The 25,099-nt window shown below is 41.9% G+C and overlaps 1 protein-coding gene across 1 annotated transcript in view; it reads right to left on the bottom strand.

Annotated features, from left to right (window-relative positions):
• The window catches only part of CPEB3 (cytoplasmic polyadenylation element binding protein 3), a gene marked incomplete at its 5' end in the record, with an annotated part of 153,914 nt that overhangs the window by 42,996 nt on the left and 85,819 nt on the right, over positions 1–25,099 (bottom strand). The window contains 1 exon segment of the mRNA XM_081243112.1: positions 5,283–5,401. Coding sequence (XP_081099238.1) covers positions 5,283–5,401 — 119 coding nt within the window.

Raw genomic sequence — 25,099 nt, 5'->3', positions numbered from 1 at the left:
TGGAACTGCAGCATCTTTTAGACCTCCCTAGAAAGAAATAACAGCTTCCAAAGACTCAAGCACTAAGAAACTCTGGACCCATTTGCAAAATCAGAGATTCATGGAGGAAAAAAATAAGACTTATTATGAATAGGAGGTACTTCTCTCATTTTAAAGAAGGAATTCTTTCTTTGGAGAAATTCTTATGATGGGAGGTGCCCAAAGCATGAATTTAGACCAAGGAACAAATAAATAAATCAAGAAGATTAGAAATGCTGAAGATTTCCAAGGTGGGATATGACACAAAACCAGATTTGATTGAGCCAAGATAAAATTATAGTTATTGTCTTAGGAGGTAGTAGGTGGGGAATGAAAGAGTTTGAGTAAATATACCACAAACCCAAGGACTAAGGCCATCAATCAAGACTGCCCTACAAGCCCCTACCTGTTTTTCCCAATTTAATTTCCCTCTAATTCCTTTCATATATTTGTGTTCCATCCTAAGTGTTCTGCATTCATACCACACAATTTCTCATTTCTGTGTTCACACTGTTGCCTTTCTCCAAAATATCTATTCCCCACACCTCCATACTTCTCCTGGCCAATCCCCAAACTCTCTTCATCCTTCAAGACCTCGTTTAAATGACACTTCATCCAAGAAGCTTTCTTGGATGGTATGTATAAACTGTCCAAAGTGCTTAATCTACATCTTACCTCGTTGTATTTGTTATTTTTCTTAATCTGACAAATATTTGAGAACCTCTTATGCACCAGGCTCTACAGATTTGTCTATTTATACACTTGTTTTATCTATTCATTATATTATTGTTTTTGAACACAGGACTTTATGTCTGATTCAAAATAAGTTCTGAATCATAGTAACCAATACTAAAGCTTTGCCCATAGTAGGCACTCAAATGTGGTTTGAAGGAAGAAAGGAAGGCACAGCATTTTTAAAAGCTGTATGTGGGGGCTTCCCTGGTGGCGCAGTGGTTTAGAGTCCGCCTGCCGATGCAGGGGACACGGGTTCGTGCCCCTATCCCGGAAGATCCCACATGCCGCGGAGCGGCTGGGCCCGCGACCCATGGCCGCAGAGCCTGTGTGTCTGGAGCCTGTGCTCCGCAACAGGAGAGGCCACAGCAGTGAGAGGCCCGCGTACAGCAAAAAAAAAAAAAAAAAAGCTGTATGTGGGCTGGAGACAGCTTAAATCCTAGGCAAAATGATCCGGCCTATTTTTGTAACTAAAAAAAGTGATGAAAAATGCTAGAGATTCCTCTGATATATAAATGGGGGTAGGAGACACTGGAATGACAGACAGATTAGACAGATTTAAAAATTAAATAATTAAACCAGCCTCTATTTCCAGCTTCCTTTTTTTTTTCCACCATTTTTTAAAATTTTTGTCTTTCTAGTTTTAAGTGGATGACCTGAGCAATAATCTAAAGAATTCATCTTACATAAGACACTTCAGTTTGGTAAGACAGTTTTAAAATATATAGCAAAGTCAATCTGTCATGTTTTAGAATATTTATAAATTGTGATTGTGCTATAAATTGTAAGGAGGAAGAATTAGGAAACTTTTCTGATAACTCCTTTCAAGGTGTTTGCTATCCCACATCTCTGAACAAAGTGTTCTAGAAGTTAAGAACCATAACATCTCCTTCCTCACCTCCTTTTCAAGGTTACTCTTTTCAGCCCCTCAATCTGTTAGACCCTCTTAGGTTTCCTCATCTATCAGTCTGCTGTCTTGAACCTTCAGGTTCAGCCTATTTCTACATTCGAAAAGTAGAGTTCCCTTAACAAGAGGGACCACTGTCACAATGGCTGCCTGCTTTACTGGAAGCATGGACAAGAACACAGCTGTCCTCTGGGATGCCTGGGACATGTGAGCTATGGAACTCCTCTTGCTGGAGGAGGGGTAAAAAAAATCACAGATCTAGAGGCTTTGCAATTACTCCTACTCTTGCCAATTTGTCTTTCATTCTTTAAGACTGAGGGGTCCTCTACCCAATACCCTGTAATGGCCTATATGGGAAAAGAATCTAAAAAAGAGTAGATATATGTATATGTATAACTGATTCACTTTGTTGTACATCTGAAACCAATACAACATTGTAAATCAACTATACGCCAATAAAAATTATATATAAAAAAAAAGACTGAGGGGTCAATTAATCAAGCTATAAATACAGTTTCTTTTGCCATCTTTCAGGATCAGACCTATATATAGAATAGTCTGAGTGGAGTCATCTAATGAAAGGTAATCACTGACCAAAAATATAACTAGCTGAAATCCACTAAGTATGGATTCATTTGAGTTAAAAAACAAACACGATCTTAGAAAGGATAAGTGAGAGGGAACCTTTCTACAGGCGCTGTATTAGGAAAACCATGTGATTAACCTAATCTACACAAAGGGAGTGGGGGGGGTTGATTTGGGGGAAAGGGAGAGGGCAAAGGACAGAAAATCTGTGAGGTCACTTTAGAACATGGTGTATATTTCCAAGGAGAAATTCAGGGAGGATTGGAGAGAACTAAACAACAGAATGAATGCACTAAGATCCTGAAAGGTAGCCAAGCTAAGAAGTAGAAAAAGCCAGAAAGAGCCACAGCTCAGAAGGTTTGGTGAATGAGCTCTAGAGGCTGACTTTACCTTGAGCTATTGCCCAGGTCCTCATTTACTCCCAAAGGTTCAAGCCAGCTCTCACTGTCTGTGGGAGCATCCAAAATGAGGTGGAATGTACCGAAACCTGGTAGGGAAGTGTGACCAAATGAGGCTGGGAGTGGAAGATGTGGAGCTGAAGCCAAGAAAGAGGTTTCAAAAATGGAGCCAAAAGAGCCAGAACCCAAAATGGGATCCAGTTCATTAAAATTACAGGTATTTGGGGACTTCTATGTTTCCCATCCTAAGTTTTATTTAAATTGTTTATGCTGGAAATTCTGAGTATGCCTGGGTCAAAGAAATACGTGATCAGCAGCCACCATTCAGAATTCACCAAGCTCCAATAAAACTGCTTCACTTGAGCTCAGAAAATGGAAACTGCAATAAGGCAGAGATTTGTAGAAACACAAACAATGAAAGTTAGTTTCCCTATAAACATTTCGGAAACAGATAATTACACTAATTAATTTCAAAAGTCCTTCAAGCCAAGGGTAATACACATGTTTGGAGTGAAAACACTCAACAGTAATGGTGTTGCCTCCATGCCACCTCCGCCTGCAACCACCACTGCTCATCCCCTCTCAAAAGACGTCCAGCCCTGGTGTGAGCCTGCCCTGACAGAACATATGACCTACCTCCTCCCACATAGCCAGTGACATGGCCCTTCCAAGGTACACAAGCCCCATCTGCTCACCTCCAGACTCCTCCCCTCAATTCAACAGCTTCTTAATCTACTCTGGGTGTAACTATCTCAGTATGTACCTCTACCCCTCTGTCGTTTTACAGAGACGAACATATTTCAAATCCTCTCCTACAGTGCATGACCAACCCCACCTTAACCCTTCTGAGCTCACTCCCACTCCCACTGATGTGTCAGTGGCAGAGACTCTCTGGAGGTTGACCATTTTCCTCTGACATCTGACCCTGCCAAACTGGGCTCAGTCTGTCTAATTTCATGTCACTCCAAAGAGATTTAAAAGTTATTGCAGCTTTCTTATTATTTTTTCAGAGGAAAGACTGCACACTCCCATTCTAGTCAGCCCCCATGTCTCCCTCTTAACACAACAGCCTCTCTACACTGTTTAAATTAAGACGAAAGTTAACAAAGCCTCCTTACTCTTTTTCCTAGCCTGCTATTTTCTACTGTTTTCCTATACAGCTACCTGTATAGCTACCCTATCCAATGCTATTAACTGTTGTTATACAAATTGGGCAATAGCCCCAGATATTGAAAAATTATAGTGACACTTTCAAACTTGCTAAAATCCTTGCCTCTTCCTCTGCATCAATTACTGTACCATGACTCAGGATCCCCATTCTTTAATAATTCCCTCTTCTGCTTTACATACTGTAATCTCCCACTTATGGGTGGCCAAGTCCCAGCATCATTTTTTTGCAACCAATTGTAAACCCTGTTCTAGATGTCACCATTCTTTTCAAAAGATGTTACTAGGTAGATAAGCTCTAACCCTGCTCTCCTGAATCCTCTAGCACTATGTAGAACTAATAGCACCACTTGTGCAAGTACCCGACCTCACCAAACGCTTTCACATTCATTTTGTTCTTATCTGAGCCTCTCAACATCCCAGAGAGGAACCATTTTTCTTCTCATTTTATAGGTGAGGAAGCCAAGTTGCAGCAAGGATTATGTGACTTATTCAGAGTCAAGTAGATATTTAAATGCTAGAGTCAAGACTCAAACTGGGAACTTTACATCTGACCACAACTCTTTCCCCATACACATTTCTGAGAATAAACATGGCTGTCAACCAAGCCCAACACCTCTGGTGTAAGGGGATGCTTTAGGCCCCATGACAGATACCTGCCTTGGTTCCTTAGTCCACACCACTATTTTTTACTCTATTTCCCACTCCTAGCACCAAGTCTTGACACACAAACTCACCCCCCTCCCAACCTCCTAAGGATTTTTACTTCTGCCATGTTAACCAAGTTTTTTCTTCTGCTCTAAACAGTCTTGCCCCTTCTCCACTGATAGCCCCTCTGCCAGAAGAAAGGAAGCGGTCTTCCTCTGTTACCTAGTGACTTACACTCTTTGGCTCAGAAACCACAAACTGAACCACAAATTCCGTAGAAGTGTACATTATTTATGATTTTGGGTCCATGTTCTCTGTCCTTCCCCTCCACTGCCCTATTTGAAGTTATCCCATTTTAGATTATAAGCTCCTGGCCCAGAAGGCGCTATTTAGCCAGCTGTGGGTACCACCCAGCACAATGCCTTGCATTCAAACACATACAAACATTGATGATTATGATCTTTTTTGAAAAAATAAACAAATTACTCCTGCCCTTGATCTGCAATAATGACAGAAACCAGCTGCCAAAACCACTAAGAGCATTATTTACTTCAATTCAGAGTTTCTGAATAGGAATTAGCATAAAAGAACCGTAAAGTGAAAGACAAGGGCACATTTGTTTACATGTGGTCCCAAAGGTATAAAGCAAAACACTGAGTAATTTGTTATTAGCTTCCCATCAATAGCAGTCCAGCGCTACTGCATAGCAAGGTCACCCCGGGTAAGAGGATCCTAGTTTGAGCATTCCCATGACAAGGAAAAGGCGATCAGCTATTCCAATTGCATACGTGCTCTGGAAAAGCAACAGGGGGCTGCATATTACTCACCGGTTTATCCTTGATGGTGGGGCTTGACACGCACAGGTACAGTTTCCCGTCTTCCTCTAGGCAGGCATCTATCAAAGCTTGTACTGAGCTCTCCTCCTGGAACAGCAGAAAGGCATAGCCTTGGGGAGAACAAAAACAAAAGGGTGGGGGGAGGAATCAGTAAATTAAACCCAAAGTACCAATTAAAAATTTACCTATTGTTTCACTTTGGCAAATTCTTACTAAAATCTAAGAACTTGAAGTGGGACACAGGGAAGTAAGAGTCATTGAGACCCTCATGTGTTAGGTACTCACAGACTTTACCTTGTATTGGGTATTACAGGCACTGTATTAGGTACTCATAGACTTTACTTTGATTAATTTCCATAATTACTCATGGGAGCAAGTTCAGAACACATCTATGGAATTTCCATTAAATAGGTTTGGTCATCTTTAATGAGAGCAGGCAGACTCACCAATGGCCTGAGCCACAACTGCTCAGGAAACAAGCATCACCTGCCCTCCAACTTCCACCAACCTCTAGGCTTGACACATGCTACAACATGGATGTACCCTGAAAACATTATGCTAACTGAAAGGAGCCAGGCACACAATACCGCATATTATATGGAATGTCCAGAATAGGCAAATCTAGAGAGACAAAAAATAGATTAGTCGTTGCCTAGGGCTGGGGGAGTGGAGGGAACAGGTACAGTGTTTCTTTTGGGGATGAAGAAAGTCTTCTATAATTGATTGTGGTGGTGACTGCATAACTGTGAACATACTGGAAACCACTGAACCGTACATTTTAAATAGGTGAACTGTGAATTATATCTGAACAAAAGTTGTCAAAAAAAAAAGCTCAACAATAGGCTAATATGTCTTTATATGTTATATCTGATGGTGATGCTCTGTTTCTTCAAGGATTTTCTCCTGTCTCATGGCTAAATACATGATCTGTGAAGGTGGACACGAGCTGCAGGATGTCCATGGACACAGCCAGCTTTGTTCAGTTCAATTCAGTAAGATTTACCGAGCAACTGTTACAAACGAGACACAATCTATGGATTATGAGGAAAATTGAGATGAACAAGACTAGGATCCAGCTGTCCAGAGACTTATATGATAGAAGAAACAGGCTTTTAGACAATTAACTTCTTGCTACAAAGCTGAGGGAGATAAACGGAAATAAAAAGTACTGGGGTGGGCTTCCCTGGTGGCGCAGTGGTTGAGAGTCCGCCTGCCGATGCAGGGGACATGGGTTCGTGCCCCGATCCAGGAAGATCCCACATGCCACGGAGCGGCTAGGCCCATGAGCCATGGCCGCTGAGCCTGCACGTCCAGAGCCTGTGCTCCGCAACAGGAGAGGCCACAACAGTGAGAGGCCCGCGTACCGCAGAAAAAAAAAAAAAAAAAGTACTATGGGAGCCCAGACAAGCAAGGAATCTGACTTGAGAAAATCAGCAAAGACGTCAAAGAGGACAATAGATGTTCAAGGGGCCAACTGTGGCACTTGCTGCCACACTGGCATTCATGAATGGCAGCTGAGCAAAGGCCCATGATGAGCTAGTCTAAACCTGAGTATTCAGCTGTTCAACCTCTCTACAATCCCTTCAGCTTTGCTAAGTCTCTCAGCTGTCACCTCCACTCCCAGTCCTGCTACTGACCTCAAAGGAAACCATCACCAATAAGGCTCTCCTCTGGCGCACTGTGTGCCGGAAAGATGTAAGTGGTGAAGAAGGATAAGAACCCCCGTGTTCAGAAGCTTCTCACACATCAAACAAAGATGCTAATCAACTGGCTTAGAAGCAAAGCTCTCTGGAGTCCTGGGCAGCACGTGATGACAGTGGCAGTGGACAGTGAATAATGGGTACTCTTTATCCTTTTCCCCAGCTCCTCGTCTACTATACAGAGCATCCAAGCAAACAGAGTAGGAAAAAGATCAACCTTTATGCAGCACACCAGGAGTGGCCAATGCAAAAGGCAGAAGCCAATACACAGAGGAAAGCACCAAGCCCACAGGAATGGGTACAGAGCTACAAGATGGAGGCTGCCTACATGGTAGGACCCAGAGCTGTTTTCTGGGCTTTGCTCCCAGGCTAGATGGGTCAAAGGATTCAGCAGATGGCCAGGCAAGAACAATAAAACTTAACTGCAAAACTAGAAAGGATAATACATCATTTCTTCATACCCTCTCTCTTTTCGAAATAGTATCAAACGATTACCAAGCCCCAGCGAATCTATTAAAAGTTCAATGTTTTCATTTAATGTGAGAACATTAATTACACTTGCCAAAGAGAATATTAGACGTCAGTGGGTTAAAAAATGCAAAGATCACAAAGAGGAGGTCTCAGCATGTCCTCTCAAACCTCCTGCCTCACCAAGTTAAATCTTGGTGCAAATCTTCCACAAAGGTCCTCAGAGGCATGCTGAATATCTTGTTCTTGGAGAGGACCCTGTCTGTGTACAGTATGCACAGGCACATCAAAAAGGCCTGGGGACGGGGCAGCTCAGTGAGCTGGGGTTCTCTCTAGCTCCTTGCCTCTGCAAGGCCACTGAGCTGGCTGCACCTTTCCTGCACATTGCTGCCCACCTCTTACAATCTTCCACATCAAATCCCACACTGTGTTCAACTTGGGCATCAGAGGAAAGGGAGGGTGTCTCCCCATAGCAGCTGAGTAGCTGCCACAAAATCACACAGATTTTTCACTCAGGCCTGTCTCACAGCCATAAATGACAACACTGGCAGTAGACAGAGTAAAAACAACTGGGAGTCACAAGTAAAAGCCTGCTACAAATATTATTACCAAGAAAAATATCTACAACTTCTTTCCCTTTCCCAGGGAATGGGCCAATTTCTTCAGAATGGCTCTTTTACAACAAATCATCTCTCCTCCCTTATCAGCAAGCTGCTACTCTCAGTAACAACAACATTCTCTTAGCACCACAGATAAGGGGTGTAACTCAAGTCCAACCATTTCCTTCAACCCTGCCTCCTACCTCAGGCCTTTCAACCAAAACAAAATTCACCAGAGACCCCAACACACCCATGAAAACAACTTCATGATAAGTCCACCTACTAAAACACCTTCTGATATCTCAAGGTCAACCAAACCCAGACAACAACACAAATCAGAGGATTAAAAAAAAATCAGGAAGGAAGAAAACTTCAAACACATTTCCCTTTTGATCTTCAGAAATTCGAGGTCAAAGTTAACAAAGTAGAGAAAGATCCCTTCAAGAATAACAAGGTCTGGGCTTCCCTGGTGGCGCAGTGCTTGAGAGTCTGCCTGCCGATGCTAGGGACACGGGTTCGTGCCCTGGTACGGGAAGATCCCACATGCCGCGGAGCGGCTAGGCCTGTGAGCCAGGGCCGCTGAGCCTGCGCGTCCAGAGCCTGTGCTCTGCAACGGGAGAGGCCACAACAGTGAGAGGCCCGCGTACCGTGAAAAAAAAAAGAATAACAAGGTCACTGTGAGATGGACATTAAATCAATGATTTAGGGCTTCCTTGGTGGCGCAGTGGTTGAGAGTCCGCCTGCCGATGCAGGGGACACGGGTTCGTGCCCCGGTTCGGGAAGATCCCCCATGCCGCGGAGCGGCTGGGCCCGTGAGCCATGGCCACTGAGCCCGCGCGTCCGGAGCCTGTGCTCCGCAATGGGAGAGGCCACAACGGTGAGAGGCCCGCGTACCGCAAAAAAAAAAAAAGAAAAGAAAAAAAAATCAATGATTTACTAAAAGGCAAATTCCACATGGTCCTACAGAAAGAGTTCTGGACTAGGAGTCAAAATGCCTGGATTTGGGTCCTAGTCCTAACACTTATTGGCTGTGTAGTAATAACAGCTAATAGCTAACACTTATTGAGCATCTACTATGCACCAAGCACTGTTTCTAAGTGCCTTATGGATATTAGCTCGTTTCATCTTCACACACACTCTGAGATAGTCACTATTTTAAATTCTGTTTTATAGTTAAAGAAACTTCAAGAGGGATTAAGCGACTGGTTTGATGGTGATTGTTCTATCACCCAGTAAGTGGTGGAATCATGGACTTGAATGTTAAAGTTTCTGAGAATTAATGGCCTACATGGGAAAAGAATGTAAAGAGGAGTGGATACCTGTATACGTATAACGGATTCACTTTTCTGTAGAGCAGAAACCAACACAACATTGTAAGTCAACTCTACTCCAATAAAAATTAAAAAAAAAAGTTTCTGGGTCTTGGCTCTTTTATCTGTAAAATGAAGATTGTCCTACAGAGATGAAGGCTGTGAGATGATATATGTAAGGTGCTTTGAAAACTAGGATATTGTGCAAGTGTCAATTTTTCTTTTACTGCATTTTCAGTTATTTTTGTGAGAATGTAAAATTAAATTGTTTTGCATATGGTCTCATTATAAAAATTAGAGTTCAGATGAATGAGATACTTTCTTTGCATTTGCAAGCATTTGGTGAATAAAGGGAAGTAATCTAGATACTAAAGGAAAACAGTTTTTTGAATGACAGGCTAAATAAATATTACTGTAAACAATCAATGAAGTGACAATATTGGCTTTCATATATCATTATCAAGTTCTATCAGGAGAGAGAATCATCCGATGTGGTACTATTTGCTGATTTTCATACATTCTTTAAATAAAAGCCTATTATACCTATAAATCAAGCTCCTCAAACTGTCACTATGATGGCAGGTTCTTCTGTTAGTTTAAAAAAAACTTGGCCCCAAAATTATAAACTCCCTCTGTTTTCCCTTGCCCTCTGAGCCAGCCAAGAGATAACAGGATTATAAAACTCAAGTTTCAGAAATGGTGACCTTCTTACCCAAGTACCTAAGAAGTGTGGTGAGCTATGGGAGGCCCTCAACTCAGAGCCAGTCTGTAGGTGGAAACAGGGGCTCTGGGGAAGCAGTAGGAACTCTTGGCATGGTCACCATCACCACCCTGGGTTATGGGCAGAATGGGTGGCAGGAAGCTGCTTGCTTTCCCACTGGTGACAAATAGGTTGGGAAGGAAGGGCGGAACAGTGAGGGATTTTTGGACAAGCCTGAACTGACCAACGCACTTCTCTGGGGTAAAGAGGTATGGAGTCAGAGAGGGGACTTAACTGGGATAATTCCATTGTATTTGGCCAAGTTTTTGAAGGATAAATTTAATTAAAGATTTTTTTTCCTCTTAATACCCAAAACACATTGAGTATAACAACCTCCAAAATGTTCTTGGCTACCTTTCAAAAACAAAGCTTCCTGAGCTCTTAAATACTTAATTTTTCATGTTATAATTTTTTTTGTACTTGATCCCTAGTACAAATAACAGTCACCACCAACTTCACCACCACAAACACCAGTTACTAAGTGCTTACAATGTGCGACGCACTTTGCCAATAATAAACACTTTACCTCACAGTAATTCTATGAGGTAAATACAGTTGTTATTATTACCATTTTACAGATGAGGAAACTGAAGCTCTGAGAGGTTAAGGGATACCTCAGATTAAAACCTAGAGATTAAATTTGGGATTGAAATTTAGGTCAGCTTCCAGAGCCCTCATTCTTTATTCACTAACTTATACTGTCTTACCTAAAAATGATGAGATAAAGTTTTCAATATCACTAGCAAATAAGTACTTGCCTATTTATTATTTATTGTCACTTTTGTGACAGTGATCATTTGACAGTGGTTTAGTGGCATGAAGTGGTCACCTGTGCTTTAGTACTACAATTTAAGGTCTATGCAGATATATTTGCTCTAAAGCCCACAAAAACTATATTAAGAAGAGCTATAAAACCAAATAATCTCAGCTCAAAAAAAAAACACAACTATATTAAGAAGAGCTGAAATGATGAATTTCAAAATAATCAGAAGTTTAGTTTTAGTTTATTTAGGTCAATCGAATTATCATATTTAGTAAAGATGCTTATTGTTTTCAATGTATTTTTAAGTTGAATATTTAGAATGAAGGCTCTTGAGGGAGTTAAAGAGCAGATCTCACTAAATTAGACTTTAATAAAATGAACATCATCATCACAGTAATCATCAGCTTAAGCAAGTATCTTCAATGGATGCTAAAATCATTGGGTAAATCTGAGAGGGGATATAAGATACTCATGCTATCTTAAGGTATCACTTTGAAGATGAATAAGTATTTGCGAAGGGAGAAAATGGTACTTTCACAGTGGAGAAATCTGGCAGACAGCACCATAACCAAATGATCACACTGAGCATCACCAACAACAGGGCAAACTGACATCATGTGCCTCTCGTATCATGTCCTTCTTGGTGCAGTGCGTCATTTGCTAAGAGTGTTTCCCCTGAATCTCATTATGAGGAAACAAACCTATCATTCCAAATTAAGTGACAGTCTATAAAGCATCCGGCAGGAACTCTTTAAATGATACAAAAGACAAAATGCCTAGGAAAGTATCTAAAGTAAAGGAGACTAAAGAGACATGACAACTAAATGTATGGCTAGACTTTGACTGGATCTTGGATTAAAAAAAAAAAAAAAGCTCTAAAGGACATTACTAGAATAATCTGGATACTTCTTGTTCTCAGAAGACATATGGTGAATCATTTAAGAGTGAGGGGTCTTAATGTCTACAACTTACTCTCAAATGACTCATCAAAAAATATGTATGTATATATACACATACTGACCAAAAAAAAAACAACAGAAAGCAAATGTGGCAAAATGCTAACAACTGGTAAACCTAGAGGAAGGCAGTATAGGCATTCACTGTACTATTCTTACAACTTTTCTGTACATTTTGAAATTTTTCAAAAGAAAAATTTGTGGAAAAAAATAGAAACCACAGGTCTCTCTGGAGAAGAGGGTAATATACTCTCTTATTCTTGAAAGAGGTGTGTGGTCTTCTGAAACACCTAATAGTTGTTAAAATCAACTAATGCTCCTAGTGATTTATATGTTTTAAGTAGCAACTACAATGGAAAAACAATTCCAACTTGTACAGCTGTGCCCTGAGCTATGGCTACATTCATAAAATGGTGACTGACAAGGGAGGACTGGTTTCTGATGACAGGAGGTCAGCCCCAGAAGGAAGGATCCAAGGTCTGGACAGAGAGAGAGATTGCTCCTTGCACAGAATCCAGGCTCCCTGATTTCCTGTGACCTTCCTAGAGAGACCTGAAGGGCACCTCTCCAGCCAGAGCTGAATGAGTTCAGACATTTTTGGCACAGGAAGTCTGTTCCAAACATTCTCCCTGACCTTGGCTTTCAGGTCAGAGGACTTAACCTGGTTTGCCTCAGGAGTCTTTGCCTTTGGATTCAATTCAATAGAACCAAAAAATGTTTAGGAGGTACAAGGCAGGATACTAGGCACTGAAGATACAAAGATGAATAAGTCAAGAAAGAACCCTGCCCTGGAAAAACTCAGCCTGTAAATACGTGACTAAGAAACAACAAGAAAAGTGCTAGTTGGGGTTATAGCCTATAAAACACTGGTGAGAGACAAATGGAGCAGAGGTGCCCAAACATCAGGGAAAGTCATACAGTAAAGGCCACATCTGGGCTGGAGGACAACTGCTTTTCTAGGAAGCAAGGGCAATCCAAGTTCATGAAACAGCACAGGCCAAGGCTTCAAAGGGCCAAAGATGGGCTTATTTGGAAAACAGTGAGTAGAGTGCATTAGTTAAGAGTATAGGATTGGGGGTACCAGGTGGGAAGAGATGAAGCAGCTCATCAACCCCATCTGCTGCCTGGAGAACACAGTAAGTCTCTGAACTGGATTCCTTATTCATTCTCCTCTTGGATGAGAACCTCCGGTCTCCAAGACTGATTGAACACTTACTATGCACCCTAGGCAATGCAGGGGAATTCTGACATGAGCAAGTCCTTGTTCTCAAGAAATTTATAAACCAGTACATGAAGGTCATGAAGAATAAGTATAAAGAGAACTCTAATTTAGGAACAATGCATTCAGGACCCTTAGAAGTATTTTCTAAACGTATTTTTAAAAGTTGGATTTCATAGAAGGAAGACAGATCTTTCAGTGAAGAAGACATGGATAGAGAAATCAGGGAAGACTTTCTGTCGGTGGTGGCACAGGAGCCAGATCTTAGGTGAAAAATTGGATAAGGACATTCCAAGGGAAGGATTTAGCCTAATTAAGATGTAGAGATGGCTCAGCAGGTACTGTCCTTGGATGCCTAAACATTCCCCTTGGATTCAGAACCAAACATATTTCTTTGACTGTATTTACTACAAAGAGCTGAGGCTCAAACATTCTGGCTCAAGCCTGTTTCGTGTTTTCTATTACACTAGTGACTGTTTCTTGGTGGGCTTGTTGCTTGGCAGGCAGGGGTGGGGAAAGGTGAGAATGGACAAGAAAACAAGTCTGATGGGTAGAACCACCCCAGAGTTGAAAACTGGCAGTCTACTTCCTGTGTTTTTAGTAAAGTCCTGCAGTCCAGGGCAGTGACCTGGGGCATTTGGGCTTAAAGTCTGCTCTGTTTACGTAACCACACATTCCCTATATAAAGAGGTCCTTGTGAAGTCTGCCAAATCTGTCAGTTCTAGTCACAGTCAGTTCTAACAAGCACCTGACCAAGAAAACTGAGATCAGACTGGGGGTGTGGGAAGGAACTGGTCAAACTAGTTGGGCAGTTTTATTTTTACTGAACAACGTATTTTCATCAGGGGGAAGGACACTAATATTATTTAACCTCTATGAAGCCTAAGTGCTGGTGCATATGTACACTGCCTCACATAATCCTTTCAATAACAATGAGCAGTATTAACTCAGATGAGTAAACTGAGGTCCAGGGATTAAATAACTTGCTTAAGGTCATCTAGCTGGTAACTGCTGGCACCCATGTCTGAGTCCACAAATATCTAGTTCTTGCCCCCCTGCTTGTTGTTCTGCCTCATGCAGCATCAGACAATTGGCAAATTCTACATTTTAACCCAGTAGACGCTTCCCTGAAGATGAAGCTTTAGTCCAGCCCTGCTTGTAGATTGCCTGAACTCTGACAATCTAATTTCTCCTCCTTGCACTTTAATGCTCCTCTGATGAGTTCTTAATGCTGCTGCCAATGGGTTTTCTTGGCATCACCATTTTGCCTTCTCAAGATGAAGGCTATCCCGTTCTATTTTGAAAGACAACCCAAGTCTTTGCTCTCAGCTTTCAAAATGTTTCACCAGATCCTCTCAGTCAGCTTCCCATTCTAAACTCTTTCAAATGATACATCCTCTCTTGGTCTCACTTGCTCATGGCCTTAGCCCTATCCAATTCCTGTCAGCAAGTCCTGCCCCAAGCTACGTCCTCTTCTAAAACATTCTCTCTGCCTCAGCCTACCAAATTTGCAGCTGGCATTTCAGTTCCTGAATTTTACTCTCTTCAAAAGAAAGTTCTCGGGCTTCCCTGGTGGTGCAGTGGTTGCAAGTCCGCCTGCCGATGCAGGGGACATGGGTTCGTGCCCCGGTCCGGGAAGATCCCACATGCCGCGGAGCAGCTGGGCCCGTGAGCCATGGCCGCTGAGCCTGTGCATCCGGAGCCTGTGCTCCCCAGCGGGAGAGGCCACAACAGTGAGAGGCCCACATACCACAAAAAAAAAAAAAAAAAAAAAAAGAAAGTTCTCATCAGGGGTGGTTTTGGCTTCTCTGAACTAAACAAGCATCCCTCGCTTTCCAGTACCTCTGGCTGGGGATAGCACAACAAGTACTGCTGTGACACAGTACAAGATGTCTATGTTATTTAAGTGGCTGCTCAGCTTTGTCCTGTGGCCTGTACATTCCTTCTGCCCGTTTCGTTTTATACAGTCCCTCAAACTATTAATGCTTTGAAATCAAACACTAACTCTAACAGTTCCTCTTTAATATAACGCAAAAGAGAGAAATGTTTAATAGAACAGTTTAAACTGAGGGTGTGCTAAGCGTTTTAAAGCAACAATAGATGCTGCTCCATCTGTTCAAAACAGGACAAAACAGAACAAAAAGTCCACTCTTGCTGCTCTGCAATACAGTTTCCATATTTTTATGAGAAAATCCATCCGGAGAACAAAAACTTCAATCAGTCAAATATTAAAATATAGGATTTATAATTCACCAAAGAGTATGAGTACTATAAGCCAGGACCTGCATTTAAAAAACAAAAAAAAGGCCAAGTATTACTCAAAAGCTTACAAACTGCAAAAGGTTACGTACACGCTAAAACTCCATTAGGTTCCCAACTCGATCAGTTTATATAACTCAGAAGGTGGAAAAACTTGGAATCTGGGCCTAAAACAACACTGACTTATTTTCATCCAAGTTACGCTACAAGGGGAAAAAATGTGAAGTTTGAAAACTTTCCTTTCCAAAGCCAGATTTAGACAAACTGAAGGAAAAAGGAAAGAGATGCTGTGAATCCAGCCCACTGCAGCTTCACAATGACCTATTTTGCCCATTTCAAGTAGAGTCCTCTTTCCTGTTCTTCAAACAGCATCTCCTTAGCTGGTCAGCTGAAAGTCAATCTGAATCCCATGTGGCCCGGCTTATGCCAGGTTCACAAACCATGCTGGTATTGTATAAACTTCCATGCCTGCATGACCTTGGTCACAAGGACTAGCAGTCAAGTCAGCCTGACCAGTGTAGAGGAAATACGTGATCACCAGTAGAAACAGCCACTGAGAAGTACACACTTTACTCAAGGTGGGAGGGAATCATCAGAGCGCAAGGCATGGGTCACTCTCGCATAAATATGCATGACTGTTACTGTTTGATCCACCTGGCTGTGCACCTGAATTGCTAGGGCTGAAGCTGGCTTCCATATGGGCTGAGGATGCCAGCACCATCGACTTAACACAGCTTCAGAGCCATGTGGCCAATCGCCTGTCCAACATCTGCAGCTGGCTGCTGTCCCTGCCTTTGCCCCAGAGGTCTCTGCCAACAGTGGTATAGTGTAGCTGCACTCACTGCCCAGGAGATGCCAGCTCCTCTCCCTGGCCCCAGCCCCACCACAAGAGGTAAGACTGTTGGCAGTATATCAGGAGCAGCTGCTTGGTTCAGAACCAGGCAGGGGGTAGAAGGCTCAGGGCATGTAGACATTTTTTTTTGTAGCTCCAGTAACAGCAACTTTGGACATGGGCTATTCTCCCAGGAGGCAATGAGGGAGGTGACGCTAAGCACATCTACCATCATAAAAGTTTGCCCTGCCCAACTTACCTTCCTAGCTGCCACATTCCCAGCCCCATGCTCGAGGAAGCAGAACTAAACCATTTGCTTTTTTTATTTATTTTTTTATTTTTTATTTTATTTATTATTATTATTTTTTTGTGGTACGCGGGCCTCTCACTGTTGTGGCCTCTCCCGTTGCGGAGCACAGGCTCCGGACGTGCAGGCTCAGCCGCCATGGCTCACGGGCCCAGCCACTCTGCGGCATGTGGGATCTTCCCGGACCGGGGCACGAACCCATGTCCCCTGCATCGGCAGGCGGACTCTCAACCACTGCGCCATCAGGGAAGCCCTGCTTTTTTTTATTTTTTATTAAGCAGTCAGGGATTCTAAGGCCACTACCATTAGGATGGCCTATGTCACTGCAAGGGGTTAAAAGATGAACTGAACCAATCAGATTCCCTCTCTCTGGACTCCGACTAGAAATATGAAAACAATTTGCCCACTGGAAGCACAGAGAGGAGCACACATGCAGAGAAGAGCTGAGTCATGATAATGTGGAACATTACAATGAAGAATTAATAGCTCCCACTGTTCAAATCCTTGCAGCCTGCCACCCCCTAGCACAGTCTCCATGACACCTGGTTGTGTCACAGCTCCTATTTTTGGGCTTTCCTTGTCACTCATAACTACTTCCCCAATTTGAAGTAGCACAAGAGAACCCTCTGATCCTTGTAGTCAACGAACTCCCTTACAAAGCAGTGCACTCATATCCAGAAATGGTGTGGTATCACCCCAGAGGCAAAATCCCATGGTTAAGCTATAGCTAAAGGGCAGCTCAGACCTATAGCCTCAGCCTAAACCAGCTCTTTGGAAATACCCCAACTATGTCAGTGTGGCCAACAGAATAGAAGAATTCAGGAAAAAGCCAAGGATCACTTTCATTTTTAAATAGCTATGAAAGTGTACCATGGGTCATATAGCTTAAGTTGCTAATTTTTATATAAAATCCAGCCCTGTAAATAACAGCATAATTTATCAGATTATATAGTTTAAACCTATCTTCCTTTCCCACAAATTATACACCCTAGCAAAACAAAAATTATTTTCTTGGTAATTCACCAGGTAAAATAGTATAAACTATTAGTCTTCCCAGTTCAAGTCTGTCTAATAAGAGCTGTGTGCTCCTAGGAAAAGACACATCACCTCTTTGAGTCTTAGGTTAAAATAAAGGTTGAATTAGAATGAGACGATCTTTAGGGCAGCTCTAAAATTTGATGGACTCTACAAGTAATGAGCTCATCATTTGCAAAGATAAAATTCATCCATTTAACAAACATCTGGGGGCTAGCCATTGATGCAGGTATGCAAGGTACTGAGTATAAAGTAGTGAACAAAACATAAAAAACCCTGTTCTCATAAAACTTACATTCCAATCTGGAAAGCAGAAAAACACATATAATTTTTTTCAGGTTGTGATAAAATAGGTACTTTGAGGTGAGGGTAAGAGGTACAGAGAGTAAGAGGGTAGAGGGGCTGCTATGTGAGATGAGGAAGTCAAGAAAGATCTCCCTGTGAAGGTGTCATTTGAGCAGAGGTCTGTCTAAGGGAAGAGAGGAGTGGTCCATTCAGAAATTTGGGGGAAGATGGTTTTAGACAAAAGGAAGTACTAAGCCCCTGAGAAGGCTTAGTTTACCTCAAGGAATAGCAAAGAAGTCAGTGTGGCCAGAGAAGGTAAGGCAGAGAATGACAGAAGATGATGTCAAAGAACACCCAGGACTTGACCTATGAGACCCAAGAGGAAAAGGTTTAAATGTTTCATGTACAAGATTCATATCAATATGGTTCCTGGCTTCTGCAGGGGTCCATTATATTCCAAACACATAGGCAAAAAGGTAAGTCCACAATTGTAATGTACCATTTATCTGACTTGGAAAATGTGCTGCAGATGTCCAAATTAGCATAAACTTCATAAAGAAAATTGCTTTGGGAAGCCATGTGATATCAAATCCGGAGTCATTAAGATTTTCATTTCTTTTAACTCTGGTTAAGCTTCTGCTGCAAATTTATCCTAAAGAAAATACTATGAAAGAAAAACCACACACAAAAGGATATATTAACAGAAGCATTATTTATAATAGCCTACATAACTAACAAGCAAGTAAATTATGGTGCAGCAGTAGGTTAGGCAGCCACTTAAAACATATGAAAATTAAGCAGAAACTTGGGAGGAAGGAGAATGGAAAACTGTATCTCTGCTATTATTACACTCCCACAAAAAAAGATATATATGAATAAATACTGGAGGGAAACAAAACTGATGATGGTTGGCTCCACTAGGGAGGCAGGATTATTCTTACTGCTTATAAAATAACACTTGTTCACTGCAGCCAGATTGCTTTGTTCTGCTTCTACTACTTCATTAAAATATTAAGGCCTAGAATTAGGATAACAATAGCAATTACTATGATCGTGTACTTGACAAGAGGGCCACAGGCATCTCTATTCCATGAAGGACTTCTCAATAACGCTGTGATATCTGATGGTGCTGACTATTCTTTCTTGAAGCTTCTTTCCTTGCACCTCCATAGCCACAGACATACCCCCAGTCCTTCACTCACGTGCATCTCCACTGCCATGTCCTCTTTTTCTTTCTGGCTCCTGACAAAACTTACTTATTAATGGCTTTTCATTTTCTTTCCCCTCCATGCTATAAAGATGACTCGCAAGAGATGTGTACCTCCAGCTCCAGACTCTTTTCCGAAACTCCCTAGCCACAATTCCAACTGCCCATTAGGAATTTCCTCTCAGATAAGATGTGAGGACATACCAAACTCTACAGATGTTCAAACATTTCAACACTACACCAAACTGGTTTTCCCTCTGCTGACTCCCTCGCATTCAATAGTGTCACGATTCTCCCATTCAGTGGAAGGAATTTTAGCACAACCCTGCCATCAAATCTATCACCATCATGATCTACTCTATCAGTAAGACCACTGGTCCCTTTCTCCCTTCATTCTACTAATACCTCAATGCTACTATCTTAGGAGTTCATGGTCCTTATTATTTCTTATGAGCTTGATTACAGAAAACAGCTAAACGGTTTTGCTGACCCTGGCTAAAAAACCAAAACCAAAACCAAATACTAAATCTAACCTCTCCCTTGCTTAAAAAAAAAAAAAAGAAAAAAAAAAAGTATTGAATGATATCTGGGCTCTAATAAAGTATCCTATGTGCACTGTCTCATTTAATCCTCATAAACCCAGAAGTGGTATTATTGTTTCCACTTTGTAGATGAAAAAAAAAGAGAGAGGGCTTCCCTGGTGGCGCAGTGGTTGAGAGTCCGCCTGCCGATGCAGGGGACACGGGTTTGTGCCCCTGTCCAGGAAGATCCCACATGCCGCGGAGTGGCTAAGCCCGTGAGCCATGGCCACTGAGCCTGAGCGTCCGGGGCTTGTGCTCCGCAGCGGGAGAGGCCGCGACAGTGAGAGGCCTGCGTACCGCAAAAAAAAAAAAAAAAAAAAAAAGAGAAAGAGAGACAGGACTCCCCTGGTGGCACAGTGGTTAGGAATCCGCCTGCCAGTGCAGGGTACACGGGTTCGAGCCCTGGTCTGGGAAGATCTCACATGCTGCGGAGCAACTAAGCCCGTGCACCACAACTACTGAGCCTGCACTCTAGAGCCCGCGAGCCACAACTACTGAGCCCGAGTGCCACAACTACCGAAGCCCGTGCGCTTAGAGCCCATGCTCTGCAACAAGAGAAGCCACCCAATGAGAAGCCCGCGAACCGCAATAAGTGTAGCCCCTGCTCGCTGCAACTAGAGAAAGGCTGCGTGCAGCAACAAAGACCCAAGGCAGCCAAAAATAAAAATAAATAAATTTTTAAAAATTAAAAAAAAAAGAGACAGAGAGAGAGAGGGAGAGAGATTTAGGAAGATTAATAATCAGCCCAAAGATACAGCAATGGCAAGTAGTGGAACAGGAATTCAACCCAGGCAGCTTACTCCAGAGCCTGTACTCTTTTTTTTTTTTTTTTTTTCAGTATGCGGGCCTCTCACTGTTGCGGCCTCTCCCATTGTGGAGCACAGGCTCCGGATGCGCAGGCTCAGCGGCCATGGCTCACGGGCCTAGCCTCTCCGTGGCATGTGGGATCTTCCCGGACCAGGGCACAAACCCGTGTCCCCTGCATCGGCAGGTGGACTCTCAACCACGGCGCCACCAGGGAAGCCCCAGAGCCTGTACTCTTGATCACTGGTTACTGGACCCAAGTCCTAAGCCTGGCAGTGAGGCTACCACATAACCCCGCCTTGAATACACCTACCTCTAGGCCATTCTTATTCCCGAATGACAACAGTATAGTACAATATCTAAGAACCTTGGGAGTCTGAGGTTAGCCTGTTTAGGCTCAAATCCCAGGCCCATCATTTAGCACGTGACCATACACAAATTACTCTCTTCTACACCTGTTTCTTACTCTTTAAAATGGTAATAATAAGGGTGCCTACCTTGTGGAGTTAGGAAGATTAAAGAAGATTAAATTAGATTAAGCTTAGAAAATAGTAACCCACTGCCGAGCTCACAAGCCCTTAGTAAATGTCAGCCATCCTAATTATCATTATTCTAGCCCCAGAATAATTATCATTATTCTGCCTCTTCTTTTCCTGCCTAGCTTTTAAGACCAAGGTCTTTCACAGCCCACAGTAATCTATTCCTCCTCTAGATGCCTAGAATATTTTTTACTCACTTGTCATTAACCATAAGTTGATCTGTATTTTAATGAAAATAACATCACTCATAAAACCTGTATGCAGGGACTATTTTAAGCACTCCACATGGATTTATCCATTTTAATCCTCATCACACAACTTATGAAGTAGGTACTCATATTATCCCTCTTTTACAAGTGATGAAACTAAGGAACAGAAAGGCTAAACAGCATGTCTAAGACCATACAGTTAATAAGTGGAGTAGCCCAGCAAGTCTAGTTCCAGAATCCATGCTCTTTACCATTACTTAATGCTTCACCGCTGTGTTCTCATGTCTCCTCTGGAAAACTGCAGCTTTCTCAAAAATAAGAATGGTGTCTTCTCCAGATCCCCCACAAGGCCATATAGTATAGACTCTTTCACAGCCTGATGTGCAACAAATATTAGATGGATTGATGCATGATCATTTGCACCAGGACCCAGGCCCTCTGTCTGCATTTATTTGTTCTCTTACCATCCCCTTGCAATAACTAGCTTCAAATTACCTGCACCCAACCTATTATAAACATAGTGATGTTGATTACTATTTTGTATGAAGGCAGGATTTGGTTCATGCGCTAACATTTGGGAGAACCTCCCTCTCCAGGACTCACACCTCCAACTCTACTATTCCAGAAGTAAAAAGCATGAGAATGCAATCTCAGGAAACTTCCTCAATATTTTGATTAGAGTTGAATTTCTTTTCATCATCAAGAACCAAGGGCAGAAAACACAAAGGAAGACTTTGCTTCAGTTTTATCAATAGCTATTTGAAAGTACTGGTACGCGGGCCTCTCACTGTTGTGGCCTCTCCCGTTGTGCAGCACAGGCTCCGGACGCACAGGCTCAGCGGCCATGGCTCACGGGTCTAGCCGTTCCGCAGCATGTGGGATCTTCCCGGACCGGGGAATGAACCCGTGTCCCTTGTATCGGCAGGCAGACTCTCAACCACTGCGTCACCAGGGAAGCCCCAATTTGGAAGTATTTTAAACTGATATTTCTATTTGACCCAATTCCATTCTGTCTCTACCCCAAAGACAAACACCACACAAATGCCTTTGTATCTACTCTCTCTGGGGGACTAGAGCAATTCAGGGAAGGGAAAATAATCGTACTTTTTTTTCAAGACTTTCTTTCATGTCATTTTCTCCACCCTCACAACATTCCAACCATACTTCCTTCATTTCTTCAAAAGTAATAAAGCCCTTTTCATACTCACTATTTCCCATATGATACTCCTCTTCTTGGAACTTGCTTCCCTACACTTTCTAGTTAACTCCTCAATTTTCAGGTCTACTTAATCACTATTTTCTCAAAGAAGCTCTCTCCATATACCCAATCTAAATCGATGTCCCCCTTTTAAAGTCACCACACTCTCCATTTTTTCCTTTAGAGAACTATTATAGTTTATAATTGTGGTATATTGTGACTATTTTACTTCTTTTAATTTCCCCCACAGGACTCTAAGTTCAGGAGGTCTGAGAACATATCATGAAGACACGATCTGATTTCCATGCCTTCTTTCGCCTTCCAGGTTCTCAGAGGTGCTCTGGAGAACACCAAGTAATTACCTGTTTGTGGCCCACAGACAAATGATCCAGAGGGCTCTGCATATCCTCAAAGAGTTGATCAAATGCCTCAGTGGCTTTGTGCTGGAGAGAACCCCAGTCTCCATCACCTCCCACTCTGCTGGCCCAACAACACTTAAGGGGACAGCTGACATGCTTGGTCACTGTTTCTCTACGTGGATATTAAGTTCTCCACAGTCCACTGAAATGGCCATGGTTTTACAAACCGTACTCCACATCTGTACAGGTATACCTGCTGGATACATGAATGGTTCTGCTTATTTCATTAGGCATAAACTTTCTGAGAAAAAGACAGGAGGACTCAATAGTGGATGATTCATATTTTCCTCTTATTTACACATGAGCCTAAAGCATACAGCCAAAGGAACTGTGCCTTATGGCCAAGCTGAGGTGACCTAAGAAAACTATAATCGGCAATAGGGGGATTACCAAAAAAGCACTGACCTGAATTAAAACCTAAGGAATTTAAGGAAAAATAGAAACAGCATGAGGAGGTATTATTAAGAAGGCACAGAACAGTTTGGGGTGAACTACTTAGATGTTCCCAATGTTCAAAGCAATGGGCATGGATTCCCAAAGTTACTTCAATCTTGGAATAACACCAAATTTCTTTAGGTCCTTCCAAACTAGGTCAACCTTCAGACTTTAGCTGAGAGAAAAACACAACAGGAGCCAACAGTATAATTATTTCTCCTACTTGACCCCAAAATCACCAGAAAGGCAATCTGCTCTCAGAGGATGCAAGCCTAAGGACCAGAATCAGGAGATCCAGATTCTCTTCTTGGCCTGGCTCTCCCTAGTCCATCTCAACACTTAACCTCAGCTATAAAATAAGGGCACTTTCTCTAACGTTCTACAATTTCTATATTATTGTGCTGTTACATAGGAGTGGTACCAAAACCACGGAGTTCATAGAGCTGCTAAACTCTATACTGCTCATACCAACCCAAATGTTCTCTCTTCAACTCTCAGAAACAAATTTAAGTAGGATATTGTAGAGACGACATATGCACAGAAAAGGCAAACAAGAATAATGGCGGTCCAGAATCCATTAGGCATAAGGTATGACTAGAGATGTGAAAATATGTAGCTTGGAAAAGAGAAGACTTAAAGAGAAACCGACAGTTCTTTAAGTACCGAGAAATATATGTCACAATAATGACTCAGTTTTACTTTATCAAACACAATTGACCACTGGGTAAAGATTGCATGACCATATATGTTTATCTTCATTTTTACTTTTTACAGTGACCATCTTCAATAGAAGAACAAAATTTAATAATTAGTTAGGTCTGCAAATACATAGACTTCCTCTGAAATAAACTGCCTCCTTTGTCACTGGATGTCTCAGAAGCTAAATGAACAATTCTCTGGGCTATTTTAGAACAGGAGTCAATAAACTTTTTGCAAAGGGATTTGAGGGCCACGTATAGTCTCTGTTAGCTATTCATCTGTGTGTGTGTGTGTGTGTGTGTGTGTGTGTGTGTTTCTACAACCCTTAAAAATATAAAAACCATGCTTAGCTCACAGGCCAAAGATAGTTTGCTGACTCGTGTTCTGCAGGTGTGCTGTCCAAAAAAATATATGAGTCACATATGTAATTTAAAATTTTCCAATATCTACATTTAAAAAGTTAAAAAGAAACAGAAGTTAATTTTAATATACTTTATTTAATCCAAAATATCCAAAAAACTATCATTCTAACATGTAAACAAAATTACTAATGAAATTCTTTACCTTTTTTTAAAACTAAGTCTTTGAAATTCAATGTAGGGAAACAGAAGAGATGACCTTCCAACCAATACTTAATTCTAATGACTCAAATCAATGAGGAAAAAATGGAACTGTCAATAAATGACTGCTGGGACAACTGGCATGATACCGGGAAAAATAAAGCTGGATCCTTTTTTGTGACTTACTCCATTATAAATTCCAGAGGGAAATGAGATGTTGATGTAAGAAAGTAAAATAATAAATTCAAATGGCCAGTAAGAGAAAAAAATGCCAAAAAAGACGTTATTTTAACCATCAGATTGGCAAAGATCGAAAAAGAGCCATATCGCCAGACCCTCAATAAAACAAAGTTTTACGAATCAGGAACTATTAGTGGGAACATAAATGTGTATGACCTTTGTTAAGGGCAGCTTGGCAGTATGTATAAATATGTACCTCACTTCTGGAAATTCACCCTAAGAGGTAATTAGAAAAAAGCAAAAAAATTGAAGGTACAAGGATATTCACTGAAGCATCATCCATGAGAAAAAACAACTGAAAGCAACTTAAATGACCATCAGTAGGACTGATTAAATAAAACAAGATCATTAAGGATAATACAGGTTTCTTACAGAAAGATGCTGACATTGCTGGGGGGGAAATGCAGGTTATTAAACAGCATAT

The sequence above is a fragment of the Mesoplodon bidens genome, assembly GCF_964165515.1.
Source record: "Mesoplodon bidens genome assembly, chromosome: 1".
NCBI lineage: Eukaryota > Metazoa > Chordata > Mammalia > Artiodactyla > Ziphiidae > Mesoplodon > Mesoplodon bidens.
This window is presented reverse-complemented; position numbering and strand designations above follow the sequence as displayed.